This window comes from Haemorhous mexicanus, chromosome 10 (assembly GCF_027477595.1).
Source record: "Haemorhous mexicanus isolate bHaeMex1 chromosome 10, bHaeMex1.pri, whole genome shotgun sequence".
NCBI classification, from domain to species: Eukaryota; Metazoa; Chordata; class Aves; order Passeriformes; family Fringillidae; genus Haemorhous; species Haemorhous mexicanus.
Window position 1 is genome coordinate 6,814,605 of NC_082350.1, and position 11,994 is coordinate 6,826,598.

General features: G+C 52.9%; 1 protein-coding gene across 1 annotated transcript in view; it reads right to left on the bottom strand.

Annotated features, from left to right (window-relative positions):
- EPHB1 (EPH receptor B1) overlaps positions 1-11,190 on the bottom strand; it is an 80,020-nt gene extending 68,830 nt beyond the window's left edge. Inside the window, exon 1 of the mRNA XM_059855119.1 lies at positions 10,972-11,190. Within this exon, the coding sequence (XP_059711102.1) occupies positions 10,972-11,029 (58 nt within the window). The 5' untranslated portion in view covers positions 11,030-11,190. The remainder of the gene's footprint in view (positions 1-10,971) is intronic.
- Between the last annotated feature and the right edge of the window lie 804 nt (positions 11,191-11,994).

The following is an 11,994-nucleotide window of genomic DNA, read 5'->3' on the forward strand; positions in this document are numbered from 1 at the left end:
TGGATGTTAAAGAGAGACCTCCACACAGGGAAACAAGCTCAAAAACTCCCTCCAGCTAGCAGGCAGCCATGGGAAGAAGATCCAATCAAGTCCACCATGGTCATATACAGCTCTTACTTGGGGTTGGACTTGTTCTCCATCATCCCAAACATCCCAGCACCCAATTACTTCTCTTCCATTCCACACACATACAGAGGAAACCTCTGGTGCATCACACCAGCAGAACCTCAATTTTGTTTTCCTTTTAGGGTCATATTTAATTCCAATTATATTTTGGATGCTGGGGAAAGCATCCAAGAACAGTTGCTGCCTCATTTCTGTTGCTTATCGTCACTGCTACTTCAAGGAAAGGGAGGAGGAGAAAAAAAGAAAGGGAAAAAAAAAAAACACCAGTCCTTGGAAACTAAATATTTACACACCCACATAAGCTAATCCCAGCAGATCCAAGGGTGGGAAGCCTATTTAAAAAACATCCCTAATTACTTTCCCATTTTAAAGGGAATAATCTGGCCATTAGCTCGAATGCTTTACTTAGGTAATCACTTATTTTTCAAGAGGAATAATCTGCTGGTGTGTGCACAGACAGGACAGGGGACTGGGAAACCATTTTTATATCCTTTCCTCAAGTACAGCTGCTAACAGCCAAGTGGCACGGAGGGGCTGATGGAACCACGGGAGTCAGGAACTCAACACAAGCCACCCTTGGGAGGCCACCACTGGATCATGGACAGAGCCACCTCATGCCCTGACACCTTGCTGGTCCCCGCATTGCACCTCAGGGAAACTGTTGGGAAAAGGGGGATTTTCAGGGCAACATGGGAAAGAAAAATGGGAACAGACACCAAACACCTCAAAAGGCCATCAGTCCCCTCACAATGATGCTCTGGCAAATGCCCCCATCCCTCCCAGCAGTGTCAGGAGCAGGGAAACACAGCAGGTTGATACTGCAAAACACTGATTTATCAAGAGCATCTTTCAGTCCCTTTTTGCTCTTGTATTAACAAAACATTCTCTTATCAGAAAATAAAGTGGTTTCTGCTGGAAAAAAAATGTCAGTAATCCAGACACAGGGATGTACTGAAGGATTCCCAAAGTCCCCCTGTAACAGCAAAGCAAAGAGCAGCAATTTGCTAATTGGCTGCTCAAGGAAAGGGCTGGAACCCTGAGGATGGGCAGAAGTTGGATTATAAGACACGCACGGCGGATCATTTAGAAAGATAAAGCCGCGCTCGCTCTGCCGCAGCCAGCTATTAAAAGTGGAGAATGTTATTTCAGGTAATAAAGAGCAGGACCTGAGGACCAGCCTGGGAATTCAAATTTACAACTTGTATCAAATTCATCTGCTGTAAAACTCCACCTAGTTTATAAGTTTCTCACCAACTTCATAAAACATGTTTTATTATTATTGTTGTCTGACTCTTCTGCCTTAATAAAATTCCTCTCCCAGCCTTGTGTGGGTGTTGCATTATAAACATTTGCACTTTGATTCATTCAAGACTGCAGAAAGCTTTCAAGGTAACCTATTAGGAATACTTTAAATGGTTCAAAGACATCCCAGTTTCCCCCAAATGCTGCAAAGCTTTAAAGAACAAAATAAAAACGTGCCTTGCTGCAACCCACCTCCAAAAATCTACTGGGCTGGTGACTCAGGAGATGGGAGTGACCACGCAGGCCAGTCAGGAGGGGTCCAGAGTGGGAAAACACACAAGTTATCAGGGCACAGGCTAAGGTGGGCACCCACCCATCATGCCCCAAGCCCCCTCAGCAGGGAGCTGGAGGGACTTATTAACAAAAAATTCTCCTGGGGATGATGTGAGTGCATCCCACTGGTAGGAGGCAGGCAGACCACTTTTGGGGATGCTGCTGAGTGGTTCCCACTGGTGGGAGGCAGCTGGACTGTTTTCAGGGATGCTGCCAAGTGGTTCCCACTGGTGGGAGGTAGCCAGACCATCTTCCCACAAGTTAAGGAGCCAGCCATGCAAAAGCAGGGATTTCCCCAGCCCTGATCAGCCCTGGCAAGCGGAGCCCAGCGCCGGAACACAAAGCAGGGCTGGAGGGAGCATCCTTCTCAAAGCAGCCCCTTTTCTCCTGCCTCAGCCACAGCTCACTGAAGTTAAGGAGCAGCTTTCCATGGCTTGGAGCAGGCTCTGGAGGCAGCTCTGAGCAGCCTCCCTCCCGTGGGCACGCAGCAGTGCCGCCAGCGCGCCAATAACCCACGCACGGCACGAGAATAAAAGCTGGGTTTTAGAGGGATACTGAACACAATGAGCTCGTGCCCTCAGAGCTCCCATCAGCCAGCAGCCACCTCCTCTCCTCCACCGAGCTGGCTGCAGCATCCAGGGGTCAGGGGGCACTGCCAGCCCATGGACAGAGCACGGGAGGGCTCGGCCGGAGCTGGGTCCAAAGAAAAAGGCACTGATGCCTTTAATTCCTGCACAGCTGCTGCTTTTCTCTGCTTGACTGAGCAAGAGGGAGGTTACCTGGCACAATGCACACAGCTCAAGGAGCCACACACCCCTCCCCAGGAAACACAGTACAGAACTGATCCTCCTTTATTTCACTACACCAGAAATTACCACTTTACAGTCCATCTCTGGTCACAATAACCTCATTGTATGTGATTTCCCAGTGCCTCTGTTGAGAGCCTGATGGGCTCAAACATCTTAGATCCCCACCAGCAATTTCAGCCCAAGAAGCAAAGCACAGGCAGCAAAGACCAGGAGATTCATCCACTTGTGTGGAGCTTCTGGAGAGCTTCTGCCAAACTCCACAGGGTAGGGAAGAGCTCTGTGCTCCAGGCTCACTTGCAGCCAGGTCATGCCCATAATTTCCAGGACTAAATAAAAACTGCTTTTAAAATAATTACAGCAGAAGAGCAGGGATGGAGTGGCCACGTGGTGAGGGCAAACACACCTATGGAGCAGCCTCTCCAGCTCCATGGGTTCATCATGGGAGGAAAGGTCCTGGACTAGTCAAAACCATTACAAGAAGCACTTCTGACAGTGCAATTGTGACAATTTTGTTACTTCCAAACACATTTGTTTCAAATGAAAAGCAAAGCCAGTATCAAACAGAGCACTGCAAGAGCATCCCACTCATGCTCTCTCCCTTCATGCCCATCCTCTTCCTTGGGTATTTGGAAATAAGAAGCTACAGATTTTTGGTGAAAACACCAAGGTCAGCCCCAGACTGCCTCCAGCACATCAGGCTGTCTCCCTCTCAGTTTCCCCCTTTCAGAGGGCAGGGAATGCCCAGAGCAGCCCCCCACAGCTAGCCCCATTCTCCTCCTGCCCCCTGAGGACAGTGTTTCCCTTTTAACTCTTCTGCTGAGTTCCCAGTTTTCCCGGGGAAGATGTAATTCACATCCCTCTGCCTGTTCCACAGTGATTTAATGTCTTTTGAGCAAAATGCAATTATCCCCATATCAACAGGGCCCTAGTGAGGATGATAATGAGGCGGCTCCAGCCCCGCAGCTACGGAAGTGGCTGAAGCCAGCAGAGCCCTCGAGTAATCAAAGGCCCATCCCTGGCCTCTGATTGCTGAAAAAGAAATGAAAAACCTCCATAAAACTTCAAACACGGCCCTTCCCTGCTCCATGCCTCCACCTGTGGTGTGGTTTCAGCAGCAGGAGACAAGTGACCAACAGCAGCTCCGGGTACCCCCAGGTTCATCACAGCCAGCTGCATCTTGGGTGGCACCTGCCAGGTCACCTACAGCAGAGGGAGAGCAGGGGGGCACTGACCTGCTGCTCAAAGCAGACACAGCAGCCCCGCTTGCCCAAATTTTGGGGAGAAGCATCCCCCACCCTGAGCTGAAGGTGACTTGCCCAGGACACACACCCCCTGCTCTGTGGTACTCACATGCCCTCTGAACGGAGAGAAACAGAGAAAAGAATGATCAAAACAATTCTTATCTCATTTGCTGCTCCAGTGTTTTTTGAACATGTGGAACACATTGGAAGATTATTTACCTGAAGGGATTGCTTGATTGGATTCTGGTGGACATTGTTTATGTTAATTAGCCCATCAGATCCAAGCTGTGTCGACTGTCTGGTCAGCAGACAGTCACAAGTTTCTTCAGTTTAGTATTCAAGTTTCAAGTTTATTCAGTTTAGTCACAAGTTTCTTCAGTTTTCTTACAGTTCTTGTAAGTGTAATACAGTGTAAAATAGCTATAGTATAATATAGTATAATAAAGTAATTAATTAGCCTTCTGATATCATGGAGTTCTGCACATCATTCTTCCCAGACATTGGGGTTACCCTACTGTAAATACAATACTGCTCTGCCCTGCAAACAGGAAGAAAATAGAGAAGGGGAAGAAAAGACGTGGATGTGCAACAGGTCTTGGGCTTTGCAGGAGTTCAGAGGCTTCCTGGGAGACAGCAGAGCCAGGAGCAGGGAGCATCCAGTGGACTAAGCTGTCCATCCTCTCATAAAAATAATATATAGTCAGGCAAAGATACCAAAACCCATCTGTGCTTGAAGCAATCCAGGGAAAATGCTGGTTGGGTTTGAATAATCCAAAGCTTGGTTCCCAGTTGCTGATGGGATGTGGCACATTGGGTACCAGTGCATTGGAGAGGCAGGTGGGATGAGAGAAGGGCTTTTGAGGAGAGAGTATCATAAAACAATCCTTTGAAGTTGTCAAGAAACCCCTATCAAGGATGGCAGGAAACAGCTGGAAGTGAGGATTTCCACAGCCCCTTACCTATTCCCACCCTCTACTTTCACTCATTGCAAAAGAAATTAAAGCTTCATCAACCACCAGTAACCCCGACTGGATGCCTCCCCAGACAATAAGCATTTCCTCCACTAACTAATGAGCACATACCTGAGGCTCTACTAATACCTAATTACTTGGCCTGGATATTTTAGAATTTTAAATAAATAAATAAATAAAATCCTAGAATTCCAGAATGGTTTTTGTTGGGAGAGACCTTAAAGATCATCTCGTTCCAACCCCTTCCTATGGGCAGTGACAACTTCCACTAGATCTTCGTAATAACTTAACCTTAATACCGTTAAAAATCACCAAGATTAACTTAATACCATTATTTTTTCTCCCCCCATCCACAAAGGCCTTGAAAGGACTCATCCTGCTTAATAAGGGGAATGACTGAGAAGAGAAAAAAGCAAATTAACACTCATCAATTAACTATAACTAATTTTAACCCTCACCTCCTCCAAACAACTGCTTGCCATGACCATCCATTGTGACATATGCACACAATATGGAGATGCCAACCATGGGATGCTCTGGGACTCCCCTCCTCCCAAACCAACAGCATCCCTGGTTTAAGTTGGAAGAAGTGAGGCCGAAGGACACTCATCTTCCTTGTCCAGGGCTCAGCACAAGCCCCTTCCCCTTTGAACTGTTGCCTCTGTGATTTTTCACTGCGGGGCTCCCAGCAGGAACTTATTAAAGCCAGACCAAAGCACGTCTTGCTTTAATAGTAATTAGGTCACCCTGGGTTGTGGGCTTAGCAGGCAAAACTATAATTATTTAGAAACATCAAGTTTAAATGCCAAAGAATCTTAATGGAGCTGAGCTAATTAACCAATTTCAACTAAGTAACTGATTAGCTTAAAAAGAAAAAAAAGATAAATCAATGATCATAGACAACAACATTTTCCTTTAACAGCCTTTCTTGCAGCAATTCTCAATTGCACAAACTGAGCCCAACAACCCCTGCTAACCAAATATTATTGTAATTAAATATTCAACAGAAAGCCTCTTCAATTATTCAAAAGACTGATAACACTTGGTTATAATTGGGGTGGTGGGAGAGGTTTCCAGAAGCAGGGATTGCTTGCACCACCCAGCTCCAGTCGCTGACGCAAACCCACGGCTCGTGGCATCAGCACAGGGCACCCCTCCCTCCCGTGCCTGGAACCAACCTGGGGGCAGACGGATGCTCTGCAGCCCCGACGTGAGCAAACAGACCAGATGGTGCACAGGCTTTCTGGATTCCTGTTATTAGAGCAGAAATTTAGGGGACTAATGGCCAGTTTCCAGGTTTCACACCGTTTTCCAGTGGTAGCGTTATTCCCCTGACAGAGGGCTGGGATGAAAAGCAGGCCCTGGTGTATCATTATAATTCACTAAGCAGCATTACCATAGGAAATTACAAATTAGCTTTTCAGCAAAGGATACGGACGTATTTAAATTAGCCATAGAGAAACTACAGAACCTTCCAGCCCATTCATCAAAGCTCTTGTAGCTCCAACTTTCAGGGAAATGAAACAATAATAAATATTGAGCAGGGAAAGTTAATCTCCCCTGAACGCACTTCAATAATTCAAAAGTTGTGAGAAATAAATAAATTGAGCACAGATCCTTTTGTGCCTACAAAACACGTGTCCTGTTTTTCTCACTATTTCTCATGATGTGACTTGGTGGGAAAATGGATGGTGACCAAAATAAAAGAGCTCCAAAAACTCAGCTGTGGCTGTGAGCAATATTTACAGGGAAGGAGGGAGCCCATCCACGCTTGCCACTTATCTGGAAAGCCATGGAGCTGATTTGGACAAGAGTTTGTTCCCATTGTCCCTAAGGAAAAGGCTGTGCTGCCTCTACCTGCTGTCTGCATCTGCTCTGTGTCCGTTCCCTTCCCTGCACACTCCCGGGCAGCCTCTCAAGCTGCTCATTTTTGGAGTCTCTGTGGGCTTACCCCTGAAAGTTGAACAATGCAATAACCAGCTCAGGGTCCAGGGTCCATCCAAGGTCCCAGCTCTTTCCTGACACTACTCTGCCATCACTCCATCCTTTCCCACAGCCTTCTGCTCTCACACCATCCTGGGACCTCTGTAAGCAACAGTCACTCCAACCTTCTACCATTCCAGGAGATTCCTTCCCAAACTGCCACCCAGCCAACATCCAACCTTAACATTTGCCTTGCCCAGGTATTGATGCATGCATCAGCCCTTGGGAGCTCTGTTTGCAGCAGAACAAGGTCAAATTGAAATGTGCTTTCAAATCTTAAGGAATATTTGAGGAAAGCATTCCATCCCACAACCCCAAGTATTTACCCAGCCTCACTGCACTGTTAAATGGCTCCTCACACCAACACTGTCTGTTTAGAGGGAACAAAGCACCATGGTGCCCTTTGGGCAGCCTCACACAGTTTTGGGGTTCCTGCAGGAAGCCCTTTCCATGTGTGCTGAGCTCGGGGTACCCCCAGCTGGGAGAGGTAGAAAAGCCCCTGGAGCTGGTTGGACTGAGCCAGCGCAGGGCACACACACCACAAGAGCCTCAGCCTTGCTCTGGGCATCACCTCCATCAGCCTCATCCCACAGCACTCCCACTGCACCAGGACCGGGTTCTCCAAGATTTGCTGACCTGATGAGCATCAAGTTGCCCACTGCCCAAGGTACCACTTCCCCCTTCTCATCAAATCTGAGCGTTTCTTTAGCTTACAGAACCCATCTCTGCTAGAAAAATCTATTACTCAGCACTGTAGCCTGGATCCAGATCCAGACCAACATATTTGGCCTCTTTCATAATCCAACATCTGTATTTTCTTCTGATTTCTAAGGCCAATGGAAGGGTTTTATTCCATCCTGTTGTGTCAGGAGCTGCACCCAAGATGGGTGAGAGGACCTAGCAAACCCTCCGGCAGCTCATGCCACAGCAGTCAGGGCTGCTTAACACATGGGAGAACATGTAGCACTCCAATATCCAAAAGAACAGGGAAACACAATCCTCACCTTCTCCATGAGCAGAGATAACAGGAATTAGTCAAAAAAAAAAAAAAAAAAAAGGCAACATAAGCACCTGCAGTGTCAAAGCCCCTTTTCCATGACTTGACAAAACACCTTCCCTTCAGGCTGACAAGATCTGGGCTCACTCATCATGCCAAGAATAAGGGTTTTTCCCTTAGGGCTTTCTTTTTTCCCTCAGTTAGTTTGAGCAAAGAAAGCAAGAGTAAACGGACCGCTGAATAGTAGCACTTGCAAATTCCCATGAAGGTAACCACTTGCATTTGCAAATTCCCTCCTGAAGACTTATTTCTGGCTTCTCCTTGAGAAGGGCTCAGCTCGGGGTGGAGCAGCTGGGCAGAGGTGGGAGCCCACGGGGTGCTGGTGCTCGGGGAAGCTCCCAGCCTGCTCCGGCGCCTGCCAGAAGCACAGGAAGCCCAAAGGATGCCTGCAACAGATGTGTGCATCCTGAGCCAACAGGGAGGAGAGCAGGGCAGGCATGGAGCACGGAGCACGAGCCAGGGACGTCCCTCTCCAGTCAAATCCCATCCCTGCTCCTTTCCCAGGCAGCAGCTCTGAAGCCAGTGGGTAAGCAGGGGAAGAAAACTAAGCCAGATTCACCAGCCTCAAGCAGAGCTTTCCCCCTCTCTCCTGTCCTCTGCTTATCGTGATGCTGCAAGCACAGAGATAAAAACCTGGGTTTTAAAAGAGCAGGCGCGAGGCAGGGAGATGCTGGAGAGGAGAGCAGGCCAGGCAGGTGAAACAGAGTAGGTGGAGGAGCTGCACTGAAATGGTCACCAGCCCCATCTGACCTACCAACAGCTCCAAGCCGAGTTAAAACACGTACTGTCAGTCCATTACCACCCTCTCTATATGCTAAATGGATTATATTTGGTTCAGCTAACATGAGAGAGAGCACACCAGCGGCTCCTGAGTGATTGCAGGGTGTGGGAGAGACAGAGTATTTGGTGCTGTCATCTTCTCACATCCTTCTTCCTCTTTGCAAGCCACAAAAAAAATTTATAAATTATTACAAACATCCAGGTGTCCAGCAGAAAAGGGTCAGCTAAGCCACAGGATTTAGTAAAAAATCAAGGAACCATAAAAAAAGTCAGATAAGTGACTCTATTACATCCAGGTTCCCATGCCACAGGCAATGAGTTAGCAAGGTTTTATGGAGAATAACGAGGGTGGTTTGGAGGCAGCCCATGCCCTGACTCCAGCTGCATCCTCCTCCCCCTCCAGCCGGGTCCAGACCCCCAGACGCCTCCCCCACCATCACGGGAAAAAGACTTTTTGTCTCGTTGGCTGATTTGGGACACGGGGAGCCATGGCTGGCTCAGCTGCCTCTGCAGCCCAGGGCAGAGCAGGGCACCAGCCACGGTGGTGCTGTCAGAGAGGGCTGCTGGCTAATCCAGCCTCACCGATGCTCCAGGGGGAAAGCCAGACCCAGGGCAGGGCAGGTCCTAGGACATGCTCCAGATCCATTAGAGAAAACCATGTTACAATCTAGCAAATTCAACCTCTGTATCAAGAGATCCAGTAAGATTTAAATAAACCCTATTAAAAGGCATTTTCTTTATATGACCACATCATTTGACCCTTGCCTTAACTCCAAATCAGATTCGATTGCTCTACCTTAGAAATTCCCCATGCAAAATTTTCCCTGATATTTGAGATCTCTCCTATGATACTACTTTACTATCCAAGCAATTTCCTGAGCAGAGTAGAAATATCACCCCTCCTCGACAGGTTCGGTCCTAGGCAGGGACACTGACGCTGCCAGTGCTCGCAGGGAGAGCCCGGGCAAGCTGGGGAACATCCCGGGTGACACCCAGGAGTGCTCTCGGACCAGGAGGGAGCCGAAGTCTCCCGTCCAGCCGCAATTCCAGCAGCGCCTCAAGCCGCTGACGCTGCGAGCAAAGCGCTGCTAACAGGTCTTGCCTCTTCACGTGCGGCGAGCAAACCGCGCTCGTTGCATCACGCTTCGGCATGGCACCAGCACTCCCACCGCCAGCTATTCCTACAGAGATAGCATGAGGCAGCCCAAGAAATGCGAAAGGCAAACACGTGTGTCAGCCAAAAGCCAGCGGGAAGGGGATGCTGCATCGAGCGGGCCTGCCTGCCACGATCCAGCAGCCGTGCTTGCGAGCGGAGAGGAGCTGCGGCCAAGCTCCAGCGGAGCAGCATTCCAGCTCCTGAACCAGCTCCTCGCAGCCGGAGCTGAGCCGGAGTCTCCTGCCATCAGCTTCCAGTTCAGCCACAGCCATACTCCGATTAAAAGCCCCCGAGGAGGGCCCAGCCCCAGGCCGGCCGGCCGGCATCGGTTTGAGATCCCGAGCATCATCTCCCGCACCCCGCCTCTCGCTGCTCACAAACCCCGGGGTTGCACCACGTCCCCCGCCCGCAGCCACCGCTCTGGCGTTGGGCAGCCCTTGCCACGAGCTGCTGCTGTACCAGCAAAAAAGGTGGCAGAGGCAAAATAAAGAGAAAAAATAATCGAAGCGATAGTTCAAGAGCCGTGCCGGGCACGGAGCAGCGACACAGAACCAAGGCTGGGGCGGGATGGCTGTCCCACCAGGCCAACCGCCCGGAGCCTGAGTCTTGGCTGCAGGCACCTTCCTGCCGCCCAGCAAATCCCAGATGGGAAAAAGATCCCAGCCCACTGGCACGGACCGTGACGAGAGGACGAACACGCACCTGCTCCGTGGCTCCATGGCCGAGCAAAGCGTCCCCGGCTCAGTTCATCCCCAGAATGGAGACCACCTGCCCACGGCTCCTGGCGCATCCATCCTCCGCCGGGGCTGCGACGAGGAGCGTTGGCAGAGGCGGCTCCGCGCACCGCTACGGCCCCCGAGGCGGCCCCGCCGCGGCCCCGGGGACCAGAGGAGATCCCGACGGGACTCCGGAGACGGCCCCACCGCGTCCCCGGGGACCAGAAGGGACCTCGGAGGTGACCCCACCGCGGCGCCGGGCAGGGCTCCGCAGGGAAGGAGAGCCGTGGGGCTCCCCCCACGCGGATGCAGGCGGGTTTCCTCCTCCATGCCCGGCCCCCCTCCCGAGGGCACGGGCTGCCAGCACCGCCCGCGGGCCGGGGAACCCGGGCTGGCACAAGAGGCCGGGGCCACGGGGCCAGGATCTAGCGCGGTGCCGGTGCCCTACGGCGGGGGAGTCTCTCCCTGCCTGCTCCCCAGCCGCAGACGCCGCGGGCGGCGCAAAGACCCTCGGCTCAGCATCCCACCCGCTCCCGGCAGTCCCGGTCGCCGCTCACCTTCCACGGCGGCCACGGCGGCGGCCAGGCAGAGCAGCACCACCAGATCCGCAGCCATCGCCTCCTCGGGCCCCGCAGGCGTCAGCCGCTACCGGCGGGCGGCCGTGAGCGGGCATGGGGGGTGCGTCCGCGGGCCGGGTGGCTCCGGGGCAGGGCGGGCCGGGGCCGCGGACGGGACGGGCCGGTGGCAGTGCCGGTGCCGCTGCCCGCCCGCCCGGGTCACATCGCCGCCGCGAGTGGCGCGCGCGGCCACGCCGCCGCCGGCCCCCGCCGCCGCCCGGCCCCGCCCCCGCCGCCGCCCCGCCAATCCCCGCGCCCGCCTGGCCACGCCCCCACCACAGCTCCGCCAATCCCCGCGCCGCTCCCCGCCTCGGCCACGCCCCCGCCCTCCGCGAGCGCCCGTGCGAAGGGGGACGGCTCCCCCTGGCGGCCAAAGGACGCCCCTCACGCCGTGCCTCCCCTCAGCCGGACCCGCGACGGGGCGGACCCGGCCCCCGCAGAGCCGGGACGCGGCAGTGGACGGGCGGCGACAGCAGCGGGGACGCGCCGGCGAGATCACAGCGCCGCAATCCCGCTCCCCTCTCTCACCCCCAAAAGGAATCTGGAGCGAACCGTCCGCCCCACAGAGACGGGACCGCTCTGCCCAGCCGCCCCCAGCGTGGCCGCTTCCCTCAGGCTCAGGAACCGCGGCCGCAGGGGTCGGGCACTGTGCGGGGCCCCTCAGCCTCCTGCCTTCTCCTCCACCGAGCTCATCCTTCGCTGGGCATCACTCCGGGCGCCGCCGCCACATGGGCACGCGGGAGCAGCGGAGCAGCGGCCTGGCTCGGGGGACACCGGGATGCTCAGCCCCTCAGCCGCAGCCCCGTCACTGCCAGTGCCCTGGTACCCACAGGCCCATCCAGGAACGATCTACACCCGCAGCCTACAAAAGGAACCATCCGGAAGGATGCTCGCCCGGTCCCGCTCACCGCAGGCACCGCCCGGGTCAGCCTTAGCAGGGCTCAGCATCCTCCGCTGCTGCGC